Source organism: Bufo gargarizans, chromosome 11 (assembly GCF_014858855.1).
Source record: "Bufo gargarizans isolate SCDJY-AF-19 chromosome 11, ASM1485885v1, whole genome shotgun sequence".
Taxonomy (NCBI): Eukaryota; Metazoa; Chordata; class Amphibia; order Anura; family Bufonidae; genus Bufo; species Bufo gargarizans.
In genome coordinates this window covers 13,638,009-13,661,393 of record NC_058090.1, presented here as the reverse complement: position 1 = coordinate 13,661,393, position 23,385 = coordinate 13,638,009, and the positions used below count along the sequence as shown (strand labels likewise).

General features: G+C 46.9%; 1 protein-coding gene and 1 pseudogene across 4 annotated transcripts in view; both read right to left on the bottom strand.

The window, feature by feature from the left end:
- Nucleotides 1–23,385, bottom strand: part of LOC122922167 (patatin-like phospholipase domain-containing protein 7) — a 124,099-nt gene that overhangs the window by 30,944 nt on the left and 69,770 nt on the right. For all 4 annotated transcript variants that reach the window (XM_044272678.1, XM_044272679.1, XM_044272680.1 and 1 more), the window contains 8 exons: nt 17,458–17,589; nt 17,182–17,305; nt 12,569–12,682; nt 10,964–11,039; nt 6,873–7,022; nt 3,571–3,634; nt 2,938–3,106; nt 888–1,070 (listed from right to left, as the gene is read on the bottom strand). In XM_044272678.1, the coding sequence (XP_044128613.1) occupies nt 888–1,070; nt 2,938–3,106; nt 3,571–3,634; nt 6,873–7,022; nt 10,964–11,039; nt 12,569–12,682; nt 17,182–17,305; nt 17,458–17,589 (1,012 nt within the window). The remainder of the gene's footprint in view (nt 1–887; nt 1,071–2,937; nt 3,107–3,570; nt 3,635–6,872; nt 7,023–10,963; nt 11,040–12,568; nt 12,683–17,181; nt 17,306–17,457; nt 17,590–23,385) is intronic.
- On the bottom strand, nt 20,411–23,178 carry LOC122921550 (annotated as a pseudogene).

Sequence of the window (23,385 nt, the reverse complement as noted above, 5' to 3'; positions counted from 1 at the left end):
GGAGATGTATAGAGGTGCAGCACTGTGGAGAGCACGAGTAGGGATGGTAGATGGAGATGAGGGAGGAGATGTATGGAGGTGCAGCTCTGTGGAGAGCACGAGTAGGGTGGTAGATGGAGATGAGGGAGGAGATGTATGGAGGTGCAGCTCTGTGGAGAGCACAAGTAGGGTGGTAGATGGAGATGAGGGAGGAGATGTATGGAGGTGCAGCACTGTGGAGAGCAGGAGTAGGGTGGTAGATGGAGATGTATGGAGGTGCAGCTCTGTGGAGAGCACAAGTAGGGTGGTAGATGGAGATGAGGGAGGAGATGTATGGAGGTGCAGCACTGTGGAGAGCAGGAGTAGGGTGGTAGATGGAGATGAGGGAGGAGATGTATGGAGGTGCAGCACTGTGGAGAGCACGAGTAGGATGGTAGATGGAGATGAGGGAGGAGATGTATGGAGGTGCAGTACTGTGGAGAGCACTAGTAGGGTGGTAGATGGAGATGAGGGAGGAGATGTATGGAGGTGCAGCACTGTGGAGGGCTGTGTGGGTGAGAAGTTTGAACTGTATTCTGTGGTGGATGGGCAACCAGTCAAGTGACTGGCACAGACTAGTAGCATCAGTATAGCGGTTGGATGGATAGATGAGCCTGGCTGCAGCATTTAGGACAGACTGAAGGGGGGAGAGTTTAGTGAGAGGGAGACCGATTAGTAATGCGTTGCAGTAGTCAAAACGTGAATGAATCAAGGCAACAACAAGAGTTTTTGCCATTTCTACCGTAAGAAAAGGGTGGATCACTATAATGAAGTGAGTTTGGGTCAGCCCAGGAAAATCAGCCATCACCCAGATCCGCAAACGCTCATTCAAAACTGGCCTTACTCCATTTTGTGGCTGAACTCCTTACCAGTTTTGGCAGACTCCTCTTGGAGAAAACTCTGTGAGGGCAGCGCAGGTGTAGATGACCGGAGCACCAGCTCCTCATATTCAACCAGTCGACCGTGCGGGACGGCGGGGGCCCATCCTCTTTATGGAGAAGGATCAGCTGTTTCTGCGCCCGGACTGCTGTGTTCTCCAACATTTTTTCAAGCTGTCATAGGGGAGAAAAAAAAAAAAAAAAAAAAGAAGAACGGAAATAAGTGAGTAATGGACCTCACTAAAATGGAAGCTTCTTGTATTAAATGTTAATAAAACCCCTTTAAAAAGACTCCAAAATGGGAGTATATCCTTTCATTTGCCCATTTACACTTCAGGTCTTGGCTGTCAGGTCTGCCTACGATATCGATGCAGAGTGCCTGTAAACAGTTAATGTCATTCAGCCTGGTACCAGCCTGTCACTGAACACAATCTGTCCTAGTATAAATAAACCTGCGCTGCAGCCGTCATTGCTGAACCTTGTTAGACGCACACAGAATATATGGTTTTGAGAAGCCGAGCTCTCTGATGATTACATGAGCCCGCTACACGTCCGGGCAGGATCTTTAATAAAGTGGAAATCAAACCAATACTTCAGCTACAAAACTCCAAGGCCATTAATTTCATATGGCGCAGGCTGGCAATATAAAACCACCAGCGTTATATTCTGGTCATGTCTGATCCACAGTGACCCATACATGTAAACACTTGGGGCGGCTCAGCTGCCATGGAGCCATTAGGATCAGCATTAAATTCAGAAAATTGCTAGTTTCAGAACCTTTTCATAACACATTTTGTAATATAAGGAGCGGTACCATGGATAAGACTGCAGGGAAATTAAATTACCTAATGCTGCCCCAAAATACAAAAGGCATCAAGGTCGACTCTGTGAGCAGCCCCTTCTCAGCATACAGGCTGCCATGAATGGCACATACAATTTACTGCAGCCTCTGAGCAGCCCCTTCTCAAGATACAGGCTGCCATGAATGGCGCATACAATTTACTGCAGCCTCTGAGCAGCCCCTTCTCAAGATACAGGCTGCCATGAATGGCACATACAATTTACTGCAGCCTCTGAGCAGCCCCTTCTCAAGATACAGGCTGCCATGAATGGCGCATACAATTTACTGCAGCCTCTGAGCAGCCCCTTCTCAAGATACAGGCTGCCATGAATGGCACATACAATTTACTGCAGCCTCTGAGCAGCCCCTTCTCAGCATACAGGCTGCCATGAATGGCGCGTACAGTTTACTGCAGCCTCTGAGCAGCCCCTTCTCAGCATACAGGCTGCCATGAACGGCGCGTACAGTTTACTGCAGCCTCTGAGCAGCCCCTTCTCAGCATACAGGCTGCCATGAATGGCGCGTACAGTTTACTGCAGCCTCTGAGCAGCCCTTCTCAGCATACAGGCTGCCATGAACGGCGCGTACAGTTTACTGCAGCCTCTGAGCAGCCCCTTCTCAGCATACAGGCTGCCATGAATGGCGCGCACAATTTTCTGCAGCCTCTGAGCAGCCCCTTCTCAGCATACAGGCTGCCATGAATGGCGCGTACAGTTTACTGCAGGACAGTGGTAAGAAAGCTGCAGGCTTATTACAGTATTGCTTCAGTGTGTACAGGGAGCGATTCTGAGAAACAGAGGCAGATTGACCGCGTTTCCTATAGTAAAACTGTTGAGCTGCTGCAGGCCCCGATCCTTTTGAAAAGTGAAAAAAGTTGCGAATATAGTGTGCAACATTTATTGAGCCATAAAAGTGGCATAAATCCTTTCATATATGTGCCCATCACATTAGAAAATAGCATACAGTGTGCATCTGTACATCCGGGCTGGCACTGCAGCGCACATGCATGGATGCGCCACTGTGTCTAGAAAAATACTGAAGGTGCCATTGCGATCGTCATTCTGCTGATCAATGGAAGTTGTGGGTGTCATACACACAACAGTATGGCATTGATGGCTCCCTTCGTTTCCGATAACTTATTGATGGCAGCCCCTCTTAGGTTAGCAAACCTCGATGCTAACAGTCTATGTCCACGCTCACCTCTCCAACAGTAGGCTCCTGCTCTCCCAGCCCCACGATGAGGATGCAGTCAGCTTGTCGAATGCAGCGCTGCGTCCAAGGCGTGAGATAATAGTCAGACTGATACAAGACAATTCGGTGGATGTCTTCTTGTTGGCCAAGCCAGCTAGAAAGTCTGTACTCATGGACGCTGTGAATGAAGAGATGTTTAGATGAAGACCACAACCACTGGATAAGTACCACGGAGATGCTCTTTATGGCAGGATGAATGTTACTGCGCCACCTGCTAGTGGTGCCCGCTGTTACTAAGCAACCATTACCAGACGTTCCTTTCACAAAAATGGGCTCCAACCTGTGGCTCTCCAGCTGCTGGAAGAGCGAAAGTCTCCAGCTATCAGGGCATGCTGGGATTTGTAGTTTAGCAACAGTTGCTGAGAGCCGCAGGTTGAAGACATTTTTACAATGTCTGACGACTTTAAATAGTGCTGGCAGCCAGTGTGTACGACATAAACTGTATCAGAAGAAGTGGAAGAGAAATGTAGTGGAGGTCAGTGATAGTAGAGGACCCTGGAGAAAGCTCGGCCCACAATAAGGACCAGTACATCAGTATCTTACAGGATAAGTTGAGACATTCAGCACGGCGTCTGTACTGACCTGTCGAGAGCGGCCGATCCCAGACGCTGCTTGATATTGTCACTGGTGAGCAGCAAAGTGGGGCCTAAAGAGCAGAGACAAAACCATTAAAGCGCATCCTATTACTGCATATAACACACGTATGTCCATCTAAAACAGGCATAATGTCGCCATGGCGTGGCCCGATCGGATCTGTAGGAAGCAGCTGCTTTGTAGTCTAAGATCAATATTTTAATACAACTCACTGCTTCCCCCGGCATTAATGAAACATGGAGGTCACTGGGGGGACTAACGTGTCCCTACAATTCATAACATGTCTGAGATATTATTTCCTCCACGTCTGAGAGACTTTATATTTATGACTTCTGTGACCGCATTTTCTTTTATGTCGGCCTGAACGGTTCACTGGGAACATAACATCTGATGATCGTGTAGCACTAACAGGCCTGACATAAAGCCGCAATACCGCCTGCATGGCGAGAAGTGGCAGACGTTATTTAGCCTCTTGTATGGTTGTTGAAGTATAGCTGGTCTCGCTGATCCGCTTAAATTCATTTCAAAATGAGGCAAGAACTGCTGATAACGGAGAGTTCAGCGGAAGATTATCCCTGACCTATATTTCACCTAAATTCTCGTCTCAATAGAGAGAAGCATAACACATCTGCACATCAGGATACGCCATCCCTGACTGATCCAACTGCCGGGAGCTCATCATTTCTACTTGTATGAAAAGGGGAAGGGTCACAGAGGTTTACCTGGAACTTGCTCCTGATGGAGATCCCAGTGTCACACCCTCAATTAGTCAAGTGCTTTGCTTCCATTGTGTGAGACCTTTCAGCTGCATTGCCCTCCTTGCTGGGAGCTCCGTCAGATCCTGGAAGTGAATACTCTACATTTATGGACCCGACGCCCTTTGAACATGATGCAGGGGGACGGGAACTCTGCTTCAGTGACACAACAAAGCACCCAAGAGAACTCCATTTACTGTCAGAGTCGCCCCCTGCCCGCTCAGCAGATGTAAAACTAAATGTCAACGTCATCCCCTTCCCACGTCGGCCGCTACGTGAGCAATCTGGACAAAGCACCCCAGACTCCGGTGACACAAAGCAATGCTACCTTATTGGTCACAGTGCTTGGTGTACTATCCTGCTTCCTGGCAACGATAAGGTTAATTATATTAAATATTCAGCAAAAATGCCGGAGGCGGACGACATGAATAATACACAGAGTTTTAACTGGGAAATGGACACCTGCGTCAGAGCTGAAAGTGCCAAGAGGAGCCCTGAATGCCAGCCATACCAAGACATAATCGCCAGCTGCGGCAGTCACCACAGACGCATGGGATCCCTCCCCTGGAAAACTGTCTGCCATATGTACCCAGAGAAATGGGACTGTGAACATGGCTGACATCAAGAAGCAACAGGTATTGGCGTATATGACTAAGGGATTGTTCACAGCGAACAAGTGCTTGTCCGTTGCCGTATTGCGGATCGCATTTGCGGATCCGCAACACACACGGAACCGTTCCGTGTGCATTCCTGCATCACTGATGCGGACCCATTCACTTCAATGGGTTCAGCAAATCTGGAGATGCGGAACGAAAGCACGGTACAGGAAAACTACGGAAGCACTAAGGAGTGCTTTTGTGCCTCCGCACTGCAAAAAGATTGAACATGCTCTATCTTTTTGCGGAACGGAGGGATCGTTGACCCATTCAAGTGAATGGGTCCACGATCCCCATGTGGCTGGGTCATGGTCAGTGCCCGTGCATTGCGGACTGCAATTTATGGTTCACAGCATGGGCTTTACACGGTCGTGTGAACGAGCCCTAAGCCATATCTTACCACTAAAACACTAATGGCTGCCATTCTGGAGGATCACCCAGCTATCCAGGCAAAATATAATCAAGCAAGGCCATCCACAACCTGTCCCCTCTATCCAGCTCTAACCTAATGGCTTCATGCATCCCTACACGTAATGTACGATCCTCACAAGATCTCCTTCTCTGCTCCTTGCACAACAGTCTCCAAGATTTCTCCTGTGCTTCCTCCATATTCTCGAGCTCACTATCTCAACTGGTCAGGCTCTCCTCCAACCTTCACAAGCAACCTTAAAATCTGACCCTGGTGCACACCGATTGCAGCTGTGCTAGAAAAGAAAGGATATTGCCGGGGACGGAGGTAAATGGAGCAAATGTTATCTTGTAGCGGCCATGAGCCGAGCCATAAAGAGCGCGACAACCTTAGAAGAGATCATCGTCAGAACCCTGCGGTGGTGCTAAAGAAAGGGCCGTGGGAGGAAAGTGTACACTGCATTTCCTGGGACCAGGTCCCTGTTACCGAAGTCTCCTTGGAAACTGTGAAGAATTGATAACCTATGTTATTATCACTCATTTTAAATCACACACGCGTAGACGAAAAGCAAGTGGGCCGAATCGCTTGCAGGAAGGAGGAGGATGACAAATAAACCATCTTCACATACAGACTCACAAGCTACGAATGGAAAGAGGCAGCAAAATAGCAAATACATGACACTGAATGGATTACTTTATTATTCCCTGAACTTGGCACCAACTAAAAACTGTGGGTAAAAAGCCTTTACTACGGACATAAATCTGCTTCCCATCATTACTTTCCAGGAAGATCTTAGGCTACATGGCATCTCTGCCAACTGGTCTGATACTGGCGCTGCCAAGTTGTTATACGCTAAAAGGATGAGGACAGGAATAAGTAATATTTGCAGCGCACCTCTGACTCACACAAATCTCTCTGGTCTGCAGCCGAATCCGATCTATTGCTGAGGGAATGTAAAAGGGAAAGCGAAGATGAACTTCTGAGAGGTCTCGGATACATAAGAGGAGACATGTCTGATCTCAGGCCAGGGCGATCTATAATGTGCGGCACGGCTCAGAGATTTCTGCTGCTGGAAAACTGACATTGCTCCGCCAATATGACCCTCTCATCTGTATCCATGACGCATCAGATCCAGTGTGGTGACATATACCAGCCCATACTGGGACTATACAACACCAGTCCAGGGCACTGTGGTTTGTAGATGCAAATTGACAGCGCCCGCAGCAGGTCATCGTCCTCACACTCATCTCCAACATTTCATTATTGTTCTGCTGATTCTCTACTTTAATAAAAAAAAAAAAAAATATTTAATTACAAACCCACTTGTGTCCATTCCCCACTTACCAAATCACTAGATAACTAAATAATGGATGGCGCGGCTCAGCGGGTAGCTCTGCTTTATTGTAGTACGATGGGTCAAATCTAACTACGGCAACATTAGCGTGAAAATTGGGTGCAGGAGTGACTTACCTACAGCGCAGAGCGCATGTTTCAGCTCCAGGGTGAAGGCTGTAAGAGGAACGTCCTCAGATACTGGCAATATGGCTACTGTGGCGAGGTTACTGGATGGATTCCCGGAATCCCATTTGCTGCCGGCGGTGTGAAGGCCGAAGCCGTGACCTGCAGATGGGAGAAAATAATGGGGGGTTAACATATATTCAGTGGTGCTGCATTGGGCGCCAAGTGTGGACGATAAGATGTTTAACCGTCTGAAAGGCCTTTACATGGGCGGCAAAAAATTATTATTCCATTCCACTAATATCTGTGGTTTTACCAGATATATCCATAAGGGTAAGGCCAAGCAAGCTGTGGCGGTATTATTAGAGACGGATTGTTGATGGCCACAAAATGCCATTGCAACTGTCACATTGCTCCCCAGCCTGGAACGTATGGGAGAGCAGGAACGGTCACCAAGAGAAGACGATCGCTGCCCTGATTCTGTCATCCACCGATAAGTAATTTACTAGATTGCACTGGAAACGGCGACTACAAAGCATCTTCTTGTCACTTCAAAAAAGGTGGGAAGAAAGAAAACCTACATACAACATGGCAGACGGCTATAATAGGGAAAAGCATGCACGGCATCTGGAGGTGGAAACTCACATCTCATTGTTCTATTATGTACGATCACAGGGGGGGGTTACCAGTCAGTAATCGCTACGCTCATGGTTTATTACACCTGCACGTTCATTTATATGTATATTTATGCAGTGCATGATACAGGCAGAGAGGCTGCAGATAGACCCAGGAATAGACAGGGTTAAACCTGGGGCAGATACTAGCAGCTGAATCCTTTACAAAACGCTCGAGTTATGCAACGTGTTCATTGTGGAAAGCAGCAAGTCTTCCGTCTTTCAAAAGACTTCGGCGCCGGCTGGGGGTCTGGTCTGTGCCGCGGGGGCCTGCTCTTTATACCTCGCTGCTTCGCCTCGGTGCCTGCTGGGAATACTTTCAATAAGATACCTCAAACACGTTCGTTTAGAGCAAAGGGAAAAAAGAATTGAAAAGATAAAAAAAAAAAAAAAAAAGTACAATTGAGTCTCGGCTCATACAATTTTCAAGTGAAATGGAATCTGCCCCCTCGCAGGTCAGCGCGAAAAGACGGCTGGGATTTACGTGACAATGACTGATGAGACAGCGAAGTGCTGATTCATGGTGGAGCTCGGCGGAGGATTCCTACGCTGTACGGCGGGGAGGTTTATTGTGATTAACAAGCGGAGAATACACCGGATAATTAGGCAGAATTCGTCCCTGTGTGTAACCATATAATCCCCGAGTGTCAGCGCAAAAGCTGATGTGACCGGATACAGGTTATCGCTCAAAATAATGAGTATAACAAGGTTACATAGATTTTGGGGGCCCCCTGATATTAAATACATTACGCAGCACCTTATTCTGCTCCTTACTGACACCAGATCACGAACAGACAGCGACAATCTTCTTGTTGGTCTGTGGATTTGAGTGGCCTCCATCTTTAAGGCTCAAGAATCAGGCAAACACTCCATATGAACACAGCATTGGTGCAGCAGCCATTATACGGTCACTGCTACACACAGAGATTTCGCAGATCAGTAAAGATGAACAGAGATGTTTTATAGTTATTCTCCACAAACTCACAGTAAAGTACTTACCAGTTTGGTAATTTTTTTATCAGAATATTTTCATGTTTTTCTATTAGATTCCTGTTGACTTACAGTAAATGGGGAGGACGGCCAAGAAGTCGTACGAGATTAAGAAGTCACCATATAGATAAAAGGGGAGGGGAGGGGTATCCTTAAAGTTGGCAATACACTTCAGAGCTATTCCTCCTGACCCTCTGCATACAAGTGTACCAGTTGGCTGTGCATGCATGCGTTTTCAATGGGGAGTAAGTTGCCAGACACCTCTGTCCCTCCAGCCACCCCTGGAGGCAGCTTCTCTCTCCCAGTAGGTTTGGACATAAACTCCGACATCCCTGACGTGTGGGTGGAGAGTCAGGAGGCCTAACACACATTGGATGGTCAGCCGGCCCTGTTTGGCAGACATTAGTCCAATGTGCATCGCCAGCCATAGTCAACCTGTCACATGCTCTGCTCAGGACGCCATTTTATCTACCGAGACCAGCATTGAGTGTGGTTTGCAGTCATGGGCGACAACAAGGAATAGCCAGAGAGCAGTGGACTCCACAGACCCCCTACTAATTCCAGTGCATGCCCTGCTGCAGGGATATCATCTAACCCCTAAGCAAGGGGGTGCTCCTGGGGCCCCTTATATCAGGCAGCACAACCCGTAGGGACTGGCCATACATACAGAGCCATGACCATAGTTCGTTCCTCCAAAAACCGGTTCAAAAGGTCAGAAAACTTCTTGGACAAACATTTTATTTAGTGCAAAAATGAAGGGAATTGGCCAAGAACTTCCTGTCTTCAGAGACTACAAGTGACATCTAATCATTCGCACCGCACCGAAAAACTGTGCATGAAGCAAAGACAAGTTAAGCTCCGGAGTCAAACCTGTGGCTCCTGGACAGGCTCAGCCGCTGTGTGCAAGGGCTAAGGCCACAAACGGCCACAAGCAGCACCCACCAGTGATGCAAGTAAATGTCACTTACATACCAGACGAGCGATTGCTTGCACTCAGCTGGGACAGATGAGTCACCGCATCGTAACCAAGGAAACATCCCGAGCAGGCGGATTATAGTCACTGACCGAACAGCGGGAACAGGTTATGTGGAAAAGCTTCAGCCGGTAGTACAGAAAGCAGCAATAACCACATTCTGATGGGGCACAAGAGACGCCATGTCGGGGCAAAGAGCGCTGCAGGGGTTAGCTTGCTGCCAGGATCTCCATTTTTCAATCAATGCGCTGACCCCTCAGGTGAATTAATAATAACATTATTACCCGGATGCCGCTTGTTATCGCCTATAAAAAGGAATTGCAATGTCTCAGCGAGCGTCACCCTTACAGGAAGGAAGTGTGATGACCACCGGCCGCGTCCTGAAGTGGCCGTCTATAGGTATACTGTAAAGAACAGTGCTCTGCGAGCTCTCCAGTTCTTGTGACACTACAAGTCTCAGCATGCATGAAGGGTATAGGTTGCTGCGCCATGTTGTAGCTTCACAGCTGCTGGATAGCGGCTTCATAACACTAGACTGATATTTGGGGGCCTGAGAAGGTCCTGAACATGCAGCCGGAGGAAGGAAAACTACAGCCTCCTGAAGTTATGGGGTATTGTGCCGCGAAAAAAACATTCTACATCTTTCAAACCAGCACCTAGTTCTGAATACAATTGCAATTATATGCAATTAAAAATTTTGTGTAGCCACTGAGCTGTAAAATGTATCTGTATAGCGCCATCTGCTGTTTGTTCTTTTGCTTATTTCATGTCCACTTCAATGAGGTGGTCACACATGCTCAGTTTAAATCTTCAACTGTCACCAGTCATAGGGAAAGAGCTAATGGAGAAAGGACAGACCCCCTGAGCTGTGATAAGGAGAGGAGCAGCTGAAAGGACAGCCCCCCTTCCTACGATCAAGCAGGTCCTAATTGGCTTTTAAAAAAAGACCTCAAATGTTTTATAGGCCACATGTTTCAAGAGAGGACTGCTCTCCTCATCCAGGCTCCTCTTGAAATGTGTAAGACAATAACAGCTCAAAATCTTCTTTGAAATCCCCTTTCTGGTCCTGTCTTGACTCTAAGTGCCCACTGCACACCCTGCCTTCTTTATCCTATTGATACCAACGCATTTCACAGTCCTACAACTGAATGACCATCATGAACATACAGGGAAGGTTAACGAGCGCTCCTGACGATCACCAGGACTAGATATCGCAGGGGCTGATCACAGAGACCGTAAATGAGTTTCCATAGGTAATAGCATACAGCATTTCAGAGCAGTATGGCAATGTGCACAGCTCTTTCCTTCCCGTCTCACGTGCCTGGCATTCTCTGCCTTCGTCTGTATGTGTGGAGATAATGAGTAAATGATTTACGACGAGCTGGCTCTCCGCCACCCTCCTAAATATGCCAATTCAGCACTTTGCCAACTGGAGAGATTAAAGCCAGCCAAGTGCTGCTTCTCACCTGTAAGGGGCCCATTGACCTGCTGCAAGCTGCCAAGGATCTTCTCTCCAAGTAGATGGATAAGTCGAGTCACCACCTGAATGGAGAAAAACCTGTGAATTAATTTGAGAGTTTTGGCCAATTTACTATACACTATCAATCAGCTGATAATAGCAGGGGAGCCTGGCGTAAAAAAGGGTGACTATTGATTTTCTATGCATTTCGGTAATTGAGTTTCATCTGAATTATCTCTCACTGTTACTTTGTCCGTCCTCAAAGGATACTGTCCTGTGCCTGTGGTATTAATTAACCCTTACATAACCATTTTATGCATCGTGATATATTTCAGAGGACAAGTAACATACACAATGTTATAATAATTACCAAGTAATGGAGTTACGGCCCTCTATCTGAAATATATGAAGGCAGAAGCTCCGTGTACTGTGGGTCACTTTCTCTAGTCCCGTGTATAGATCTGCTATACTTCTGTACGTTTCTATGGCCTCAGGGAGAAAACTGCCAAAACCAGCGTGTAATTCAAAAAACCTTTGTGGACGGTCTCTCGGTAGTGGCAAGCCTTCAAGTCAGCTACAAATTATTCAGCGAGCCTCGGGTCCTCGCCAGTGTATTAGATGTGACACCACAGTGCGGATGTAAAATGTCTGAGCGCTGAGGGGAGCTGAAAGTGGAGCCGTCCAATACAGAGACCGTCAGAAATAATCTCAGCTCAAAAAGACAATTGTCATCAGGAAAGAACATGAAGTTTGACAACTCCTGACGTAGTCCGAGACGATGACTCACAAAACTAGTAAACTTGATCACTTGCACGCAGCAGCTCCCGTGACCCAGTAACTACTATTCTGTAAGATATAATGGTGTCAAGTCTATTACCATCCTGTATAGTGTTGAGCGAACTTGTGTTTTAAGTTCGGCGTCTAAAGTTCGGGTTATCGAAGTATCCCGTTATGGATTCCGCTACCATGGACCATAACGGAATTTAGAATCCATAACGGGATACTTCGATAACCTGAACTCGAACTTTAGACGCCGAACTTAAAACACAAGTTCGCTCAACACTACTCGTAGTCTAAAAATGTGCCGGGCAATGAACTACAAGGGCATATTCACGTGGCAGATTTGTGAGGAGGATTCTGGTGTGCCAAAATCCACTAAACATAAGCCCATTGGTTTTAATGGGAATTTGCTCCACAATTCATATGGTGCAGATTTTTCCAGACAGTGTATTTACAATCTGCTTTGTGGGAATACAAAACCTTGGCCTGTCCTTTCTTGTCCTTGTGAGAATCAGCCTCAGATTTATGCTGCAGGTCCCAATGGAATTTCCATTATGTGAACATGCCAAGATAGAGGGGTCACGCCACATGCTCTGCATTCACATATAACATACCCTTGAGTCCCTTTCCTTGCAGTTCTATGGTCCAGGAATTACATTCATGAACCAAGAAGCTAAGGATGCCCAGTACTATAGGCCTGTATTGGAGAGGAGTGCTGCACGGAAGGACGTATAAGATAAAAGTGAAATGAAACTGGAAGATAATAACGTTATAAAGCTTGTGCTTATTGTGGGGCAACGTGGTTGTAGCTTGGTTATAATGTGCGGCATACCTGCGGAAACTTGCGTTTGATGGATGTCAGTGCCCCCTCGGGTAGTTTAGCAAGCTCGGAGTCCCTTACGGCATGGACTGTTGTGGCTCTGGGTTGGTGCGTTAGGGCTTCCACCTGCATTCACAATGAGAGGACATGGTAAGGTCAATGTAGAGTTTTACAGTCTGGGTTTCTAGTACGAGTAAAATGGAGAAGAACAGATATGAAATGGCCCAACTGCAAAAAAAAAATCATTCCAATAACATCCATGTTCACATCAGCAATTATACAGCTGCGCCATGGAGTCATTGTATACTGAAGGGTTTTGCAACTTGTTAATATAAATATATTTGCATTTTAATCCATCACCATTTTAATGTCAGTGAATAAAAACCTTCCCCGGTCACATTAAGGACAAAGAAGGTTGTCCGATGTCACTGCAGTATCAATCATATTCATAAATGTAGGCGGAGGACCTCTTAATTACGGCTTATTGCTTGGAAGTGCAGCTGATCCTCCTACTGATCTCAAATACGGTGCAGTCACGAATAGGTTACAGTGCGCCGTCCAGCTGCTGTAGAGATTTATCACACAGCTCATGGAGGGAGAAATATGGGGAAGGTTTGTTGTATCAGACAAACTGTTAACAAATAAATTGAGTGCCAAGTCCGAGATGTGAGGAGCAGAAATAGGAGAGAGAGTCTGGATAATGCCATGTGTGGATCAAGAGGAGTGGTCTGCGCAACAGCATTACTGGGCGGATTGGAAAATCCTCCATCGCTGGAAGCAGGCGCGGATTGGCCATTCACCCCACCGGGAAACTTCCAGGTGGACCGATAGCCTTTTACCATGTAGTGGGCCGGTGCACCCTGCCTAACTGTTCCCAAGTTTATTGCCTGCCCCTGGCCCAGCACCGATACACATTACAGGGCAGCGGCACACACACTTGTATGATAAAAATAGTATGGACCTGCAGCCTGCGCGGTGTGACATCACAAGCTTCCGGCCATGATAATGAGAAGTGCAGCGGGGCAGTTACAGGTCCAGACTATCATTATCATACAAGTGTGCATCAGCGCAGCAGGGTCACCGTCAGTACTACGGGTACGGAGCGCTGTCAGGGACCCTGATGCAAAGAAGCAAAATAGGGGCCACTAACAGCTGCCCCCACCAGGTGGCCCCTATTAAAGTTTACTGACCCCAAGAGAAGGCAGCTCCCCCTCCTCTCTGCAGTGTGATAGTCTGTGTGAGAAGGTGGCGGGGACTCCTCCCGGACCTACAGTGGCTGCAGGAAAAGATGAGAACTGGCGGCAGAGAGTCCGAGCCTTCACCTCAGGTAATGTTACTGTGCCTCATGTGCGGTGCTGGAAGTATGAAGTCCCCTCACTGGTCTCTGCATCCCTCCTACACACAGCAGCAGGGGTTACTGTAGGGGGTGGTCAGTCCGGAAGGTGCTGCCCATCACCTGCGTTCAAGTGTAATTCTCAGAGCCCCTGCAACTCGTGTCCCCGTCCTCCTGCCCATCACAGATCCCTGCCCTCCAACCACCTCACCTTCTGACATCTCCCCCTGCCCTCTGGAGGTTATATCAGCGCTGGAGCGCTATAAGAGGAGCGGCTGATATCAGTCACATAGGATGTAATGTCTCTGGAGCGTTATAAGAGGAGCGGCTGTCACACATGATGGCCCCAATACGCTGTGGATCATGCCCCTCACTTCACACATTGTGGCATAATAATGACATTGCGGCAGAGTCACCGGCGGCTGCCATGTGTATTGATGTAAGTGCACCAGGTCAAAGGCAGCCTTGCTGCACTCTCATCCTCATGCTGCCAGCCCTCCTCCTAAATAGGCTGCTAATGCCACCTGCCTTCAGATCCTTTGGCACCCAGTGGCTGGATAGAAGTCACAACAGAATTAATTCCCAGTATTAGCATTGTGTGGGGGCACTAAAGGGACATTGAAGGCTGTGAAGGGGGTACAAAATGGGGCATAAATTTGTTATGGCACGCTAAGCACACCTGTTATTATCCCTCCTTGTTTGTTTTTTTTAAGTTGGGAGGTAATCTGTGTGCATGTGCCGTGTGAACCATCCTAATGGCCTGTTGACTCCGCCCACTTGGCTTTGGCTCCACCCTCTACTGATTTGGCCCTGCCTACAACATGCGGCCACATTTACGCTTTTTTCCAGGGCCACTTTGAGTTCCCAATTCCCCTCCTGGCTGGAAGACACAAATATCTGGCATCAAGTGAGAGCAACATTAGATGAGCGGCCGGTCCCTCCAAAATAGGTCTGACCGCCAAATCTAAAACGTATCCCAATCTTTAGTGATTTCAACAGGGTAAGTGGCTGCCGGACAAAACTGAATTAGTAGTGTGTGGCCAAACTCGCCCAACACCTGCAGGATTGTGGGCAAATATCTAAGTGTGTATGGCCAGCTTAAAGGGCTGCGGAACATCCATGTGATCGGCTGAAACTGGACAGGCACAACCTGCAACAAATGGTCGGGCATTGATAGAGAGAAGGGGGGAGTCAGGTGGAGGAACCCCCTCTACAATATCCAAATGCTGTCATAGTGCCATGGACGAAGGAGAACCACTCGCTCTACAAGTACTCTTTCTGAGCTTCACTTTCTGAAAATGGCGGCACCTGTGCTATTGGGCACCTTTTTGGAGATCTGGCATGAACAGATGAGGATAACAGAAATTATGGAAAAGAGAGCGGCAGATTTTAGATCTCGGAAGTTAATAAATTGTAGTTGTAATAGTTCCATATCAAAGTAACTAAATGACAGGCTCCCATTGTTGCCAGGCTCCCATTGTGACGTCTCTCAGCATCTGTCATGAATGATGCATCACGTCACAGCTGACCCCCGACGCTCTGCTCCTGTGGGACCTAAAAACCCAGCAGCAAGGCCAATTAGTGGGGATTATAGGAAAATATGGAAACAGCATCTTACCTAGCAACTATAAAGCACGCTGCGCTAATGCGTCACTGACTATTTTGGTCCAGGAGACAGAAAAAGAAGCAGATAACAGGGTCAGCGCTATATCCAGACAGGCCCGACCCGCGGGAACGCTGCTGAGCTATACTGGGCGCAGTACATTACACCAACACTTCAGTCTATCAGCACTGGATGAAAGGGGGGCATTTTTTTTTGAGTTTCTTCTTCTTGTTCTTGGAATTACTTTCTTTTTGGCTGTAACATTATAATCCTGCCTAATATAAAGAGTAACTTTTATAATTTTCCCCCCTTGGTGCTAATCAATTCCACAGGGGCGGACGCTGAACAGGATCAGTCTCCTAAAACAGGCAGAACCAGAAAGAGAGAGTGAGGACTGCACATCACAAAACCACGGTGACTCTGACTTAAAGGGGTTATCCAACCCCTATAAATGACCCCCTTAATGCTTGGGCACCATATATAGGTTATACTTACCTGCTCCCTGGCACCGGCGTCTCCCTGTCGCACGGATCAAAACATCCGGCGAGGAAGTAGGGGGTTGGGTTTAAGGGGGGATTTGGGCGGCAGAAAATAGCAGGCCGCAACTGCGACAAGCCTCCTTGGCGTCACCCGCGATGCTAGGGAGGCTCGGCCCCGTCACAGCCTGCTATTTTCTCCCCCCCCCCCCCCCCAATGTTTTAGTCCGCACAACGGGGAGATGCAGCGGCAGTCATGCCAGGGAGCAGAGCAAGTATATGAGGTGCCCGGGCATTAAGGGGGTCATTATAGGGGTTGGATAACCCCTTTAAAATGACTGCTGCAACCTGAACCCAGCCATAAACCTTTATCTACAGCCAATGAAGCATCATGAAAGTCTCGAAAGTAATCATCCAGCGGGAAAAAGGAAAACTGCGTTTACTTCGCAGAGATTTTCCCAACGGGTAACACCAATGTTGGAATCCATTTCCATCCTATATGACCTGTGGTAAGACACGTGTAAAATATGGGATATGACTGTGCATCCGCCTGCTGTCATATAGTGGTAGACAACATAGGACTGCGCAGTAGGATTCTGCCGACTCCGAGTAAAAAAAAAAAAAAAAAAATGGCAGCGATAAATCAGATGGGAACCACGTGGTCTGGACGACTGCCTCGACCTCTGTTCCCACAGGCATGAAGACATTTCCAGAGTCTGGAGATTTACGAGCCGAGCAATTAAGTGGAGCAGAATTTTAATGCTCACTAGAAGGACGGCGTATCTGGGGTAGTGCGGTTAAATGGATAGTTATGTGCCAGATGTGTCACTCAGATGATTATATGGTACCTTTATCTTTCTGGATTCTACGACAGACAGCGGTCGATATATAAGGAGGGAAATTAGCTAAAGTACAGTAAAACCTACGCATCAATATGAAAACTATTACACTGAATATATACAGTTGATGTCCTGGGTGAGAGTATACTCAGCAAATTTGGCAAGTTTTTTTTTGCCTATGTGGTATGAATAGCAGCTGCCATCAGCAGCACTTGGCCTGTGCAGCTTCTCTAGTGTACCTCCTGGTCATTACATACGGGAAAGAACATACTGAGGTGAGAAAAGCTGCTCCCGAGTCTAAGGGAACCAATATCTTCTGCAAAACTATGACGGTTTGATGGAAATATTTAGAAGAGATGCAGGCTTTTTCTTACCACTCCAATCAGATCTCCTCTACCGTATTCCCCAGCTAACTGCTTCTTTCCATCATCCTTCATAATAACAGATCGGAGGCGTCCATTGAGAACAATGTAAGTGCAGTCAGATTTATCACCTTGTCTGGAAAAAAAAGAAATTGAATAAGATGAGTCTACAGCTTCCAAACTAACACTCAAGTTCGACCATCCCATATGATCTTAAAGGGCTAGTGCAGCCATCACCTGGTTTCTGCAGAAATACAAGAGGATATACTGTAGTATTGATGGTCTCACCTGTAGACGGCACGTCCAGCCTCTACTTCCATCCAGTCCAAAGCAAAATCTATCTGTCTCACAAACGGCGACATCCTCTTCACAACCGTATGAGCGACCCCCAAAACCACGCTGGGCTGCTCCCTCATTATCCTGCAAACACAGAATACATGAAGGCTTTTGTCATCTGATGTGCAGCTCCGGCAGGTGTGAAGAACCAACACTTAGGTAATGGCTGTATTAAGAGGAAAGGTTATGTCTATCAAAAGCTGAGAAGTCTGTCTCAGATCTTCTGGCAATCTTCTAGAGTCCTCTAACTTCAGCATTTATCATGCAGAGAAAGTTAATACAAGGCACTTACTAACGTATTGTGATTCCATATTGCCTCCTTTGCTGGCCTCATTCATTTTTCCATCACATGATGCACTGCTCATATCTAGGGGTTACGACCACCCTGCAATCCATCAGAGGTGGCCGTGCTTGCACACTATAGGAAAAGGCACCGGCCTCTCTGGCGGCTGAGACCGTGGTAGCACACATAGGCGCATGCGCAGCAGCTCCTGTCCTGGCCACCTATATCCACTGTGGCTGCAACCGCTGGATGTGAGTGGTGTATAATGCAATGGAAAAATTAATCCAGCCAGCAAAGGAGACAATATAGAGAATCACGATACATTAGTAAGTGCCTTGTATTGGCTTTCTCTACATAAGGGATCAGCAATCTTCGGCATGCCAGCTGCTGTAAAACTACTACTCCCAGCATGCACACTTACTTGGCTGTTCTTGTAACTCCCATGGAATTAAAATGAGGATTCTGGGAGTTGTAGTTTCAGAACAGCTAGAGTTCTGGAAATCGCGGCCGCCTGCTCTACGCGATAAATGCCTTTTTCTGACGTGAGACGATCCCTTTAAGGGAAGAATGACCCTCACAGCTGCCAACAGCCCCACATACACATGAGACATCTCTTAGCAGCATCTTATCACGTGTAAGAACTTGGGATAATAAAAATCCAACATGCTTAACCCTTCTTTTCCCCCAACATCTACTGCCGGGGTAAGAGTCAGGACAACCCCATACCCATTAGGGTGGACAGCAGGTCCTGCTGAAATCTGCAGGTTTGTCTGAGATTCATCTGTGTATGACCAGCTTTACTATAGGTTATGCAGGAAGATCTCCACTTTTCCATAGGATATCTATTAGCAGCTGCATTACGATTATAAGGATGATTTATTCTCTGAACAGGGAGTGAAATTACTATGACTATGATGATAATACCGAGCGCACCTAGTTACTCCTACTTCACGAGCATATTCCATAAAGCTAGTATTTAACCCCAGGACATTGCATTGCTGCCCACGACTTGTCAGCACGATCGCTGTGCAGACCACCGTGTCGCTGATTAACAGGATTAGCCCCGCTCTGTCTTCTGATCTAATCAAGGCCAACTAACTGCAATGGGAATGGAAAAGGGCAGGAGGCGAAAGATGAAGGCTGGCAGCCGAGGATAACAAGAAGGTCTCACTTGTGACAAAGTGACTCCTATGATAAAATGGTTTAATAAGGTTAAGCTTAGAGATTTTGCACAGAAATATATTTACTTTTCTTACTTTTAAAAGACTACTACTCCCAACGTGGGCCCTGCTTCTGTCCTGGCTAGGTACAACGGACCAACGACAGAAAGAAAGCTGCTCGCTTCATGTGAATGATGCATCAGATTGCAACTAAACAATGAAGCATAATTCAGAAAATAGTCCTAACCTTATGTACACAGCTCCCCTGCAGACCTGATAACTATGGGAGTAGCGAGATCTTGCAGTCATGCACTCTTTCTATCTGCTCTGCCTCTAACATATATTCAGTAGATCAGAGTGAAGTCTGCATGGGAGCTGCATACACAAAACAGGGAGATTACTTGCTTAAACTGTTTCAGATTATTTGGTCATTTGTGACCGTCACGTCAGAGCATAAGTGGCTGATAACAGGGAGCAATAGAGAGCGATCACCAACCTAGGAATTGTAGCACAGAAAGGTTTAGCACAACAGGGACACTGGGTTCACACTAGCGTTAACTGGCATCCTGTTCTGGCATAAATGGCGCTTGTCGGACAGACAAAAACCGCCATATGCAGAGATATCTGTCTGGCTGAATCCCGGTACTTATGCCGAATCTCTGAATGGGGATCTGGTGGCTCTGGACATATTCAGGCTATGCCAGATACTATGGCAGGCTGTTACCGTGCTGGCTGGACTGAAAGCTGATGTGAACGTACCCTTATATCCACTTCGGCTTCCAATCCATGACTCTCATCCTCCCCGAGTTCTCTTCTGCTGGAGTTTTATTAGTTTTCTGTAATTGCAGCAGTGATGACATAATCCCACTGCTCCTCCACTGCAGGAGCACCTGGATCCCGCCATAAATAACCGTCTTCCCTGTGTTAACATGGCCTAGTTTCTCGTTGCGCCCCCCACATGAATAATGCAGCCCACGTCTGTGTTGATTAGTGAGTACGCTGGCTGTACATCCCAACATTATTTCAAGAACAACCGACAGAACATGAAGAGAAAGTAAGGGCAGGTTCACACAGATGATTTTGTCTGCAACAAGATCCTTAGCGTATCCCACGGCAAAGCGATTTCTGCAATGGCCGCTCTAGGTTTAACTCTATTGAATGGAACTAAACTTGGAGCAGGCTACCAATATGGCTTTGTGAGGGGTCCGCAAAGTATTCACGCCAAGAATGGAAACAAAACGGGTGTGAAAAAGCCTGAGCCACATGAGCTGCAGCACGGCCTCCCATTGAAAACAATGGCGGGCACAGGTTTTCGGCACAGAATCTGCACTAAAACTCGTGCCCAAAAACCTACCGTAAAATGGGATTGTTCCACTGTCATAGTAGCACAAAGAAAAAAAATGAAAAAAACGTGAAGAACCTGGAGAGCACGTCGACATTTGGCCAGTCTTTTTTTTTTCCTTCAAATATTTATTTCCAAAACCTGTGTGGATATTGAGACGAGGATACCAAACTGCTTCAGAACATTTGCGTACTTTAGAACTTTGCTTTCGACATTCTTCTCTGCCTGCTTCTTCAGTTTCATGAGCAGCTTCTTTTTCTTGTAGTACAGACTGGCCTTTGCCTTGCTTTTCTCTTCAAGAGTGGCAGTCACAGCTTGGTACTTCCAGCCAACTTGGCAAGGCGAGCAAGGTAAGCAAACTTTCTTCTTGGCTTCAAGCGCACGATCTTCAGGGCAGCAGGGACCACCATACGCTTCCTCTTGTCATTGGGAGGTGGGATACCATCAAAGACCTTCAGCCTTTCCAAAGCAGCCTGTCCTTTGTCTTGTGTGGAAGCATTCCTCCTACAGTTCTCCAGGAGATCGGGCTGGGTGCTCTGAAGTGGTATGGCCCACAGGTTTGTGTTCATGTGTTTCTCTCGGGTAAGCAATGTACTTACGTTTGTTACGGTATAAGTTGACAGAAATGTTGACGCCTTCACATCTCACAACCACCGCTTTACGCCTAAGTAACACATGCTTTGCAACAGTATCAGCGAGACGATGTCCTCTGCCATCGATGGCCAGAACCTGACTAGAAGCTTTGAATTCTCCGTGTTGAAGCCAGAGAGACCCCGCTGGATTAGTTTTTGAGGCAGCTTCTTAACCCTTCGGCTGCTTTCACATTCGCGTTTTGTGCAGATCCATCATGGATCTGCACAAACGCATCTGTTCAGATAACACAATTGTCTGCATCCATTCAGAACAGATCAGTTTGTATTATTTTTAACAAGTTGTCTCAAATTGTGTCAGTGACTTACATTGTGTGTCAGGACGGATCCGTTTGGCTCAGTTTCGTCAGACGGACACCAAAACGCTGCAAGCAGCCTCCCGGGCGGGATGGAGACGAACTGATGCATTCTGAGCGGATCCTTTTCCATTCACACTGCATTATGGGCAAAATGTATCGGTTTTGGACCGCTGAGCCCTGAACGGATCTCACAAACAGAAACCAAAACGCCAGTGTGAAAGTAGCCTTAGCCTACGCCATCTTGGGCTGTCTGACAAGAAGGAGCTTAGCCTGTCTTTTAGTACAGCATGCTAAGACTATCATTTTGGGTTTATTTTTTAGTTTTTTTTTTACCTGTTTTTTTTCCTACTGACATCAATATTACTAGAAATGGTCGTCAATCAATGCAAAACACAGATTTTATTTTAAGAGAAGGAAGGCAGTAAGTGGCTGTTAGATATGTCTGGTGCCGCTTATCTCTAGGACAAGCGAAGAGATCCAGCCACTGAACCCTAATGGCTGCCTGGCAGTCCTCCCAGGCATTAGATTGTCAGCAGGTCCTACAGAAATTGGTGAAATCTTCTAATAAAAATCTGATTTTGGCTTGATAAGCAGATCAGTGGATATGTCTGTTTGTTTGTTTTTTTTCCAACCTTGATTAAATATCTCTCCCCTCCTACTAGATTTCAATCCAAATCAACCAAAACTGTCACTCTTTGTAGTTATGTCCCAAGTCAGACAAGGGTGGAAATGAGGTTTTGCTAGAAATATGAAAAAAATGCGCAGAGAGAAAAACTCAAACACTGCTCTCACCAGCAAACAGAGTTCAAGAACCAAAATGTAGGGCAGCCCTGAGGAGACGTACCTGCAGCTGATTAGCAGGGAATTACGCCTGGAGACAGATAACAAGCTCTGCTCCCATTATGTCACATGTAACGACCCGACGGACCTGAGCTCGTCTTTTATACATTGCGAGAGGACAGACACCGAGTCAGGCAGAGTCCAGAGAAGTAAAAAGTACAGCACCAACATAAGGAAAGGGCCGTCTCAGCCAGTGCCATGTTCAACAGCAGAGAAATATATCAAAGAGGTATATGTCCACAGCTACAGGCCAGGCCGGGCAAGCAGTAATGTTGCATGGCATTCTCTGACTTGTAGTTCTACAATGGTTGCAGCAAACTGCTACTGTCAGGCTAGATCTACACTCCGGTTAATGCAGGGACATGTTCTGCCTTTTCCCCGTCCATTTTTTTTTTTTTTTAGGAAAGCTGCACAAGTGTGCCACTGAAGTGAACGGGAAGTCACTGTTATGAGAGGCAAGTTGCACCAAAATTGCAACTTCAGCAACTTCCTGTTGCAGCCAATGTATGGACCTTCATACCTCTGGGAGCCAAGAGCTTCGGGAGAACATAAAGATACTATGGGATCTCCTAAGACCCCTTTACATGGGCTGACAATTGGGGCAACTATTGGGAAGGAGAGCTGCTAGGAGCACTCATTCCTGATAACTACCTTCTGTAAAGGTGAAAATGCTGCAGCAGATACCAAAAGCATCACTTCTGGGCAGCAGATCTTCCCGTGCAAAGAGCAATCGGCTGCCTAGAAACAAATAATTAGCATAGGGCAGTAACGATTGCTCATTACCATGCAGCAGAGGGGGGTGCTGCACATAAATGCCGCTCTCTTCAAATTATGATTAGGCGACTATCGGGAATGAACTGTTTGTTCCTGATAATTACCTGCTCAATCGTCTGAGTAAAGGGGCTTTTATATACACACACACAGCACAACCTCATTGTTCCTCTCAAAGAACAGGCCAATAAACAAAGGATATAAAGCCGGCCATATACTTCAGACATCTGTCAAACGATCCCCCTATATAAATGCATACTCAGCTAAGCATGCATATACTGTAAAAGGGGGAAAGCCACTGGAAGCAGCTTACAAAAAGATTGGTCATGTTGAACTCCAACACGAGACCTTTCTCACCACAGACATCCGTCGTCTTGGGACAGTCGGGATGCCACCATACACATTAGAAGGTAGGCTAACCCTGGTGAAATGGGACAGTTTGGCCTTCAATAGGTATCGATCAGGGGTGTCAATTTGGAGAAGTCACCCCAAGCTCAAGGCTGTAGAATCAAAGCTTTCAGTAACTTGCCTGCAC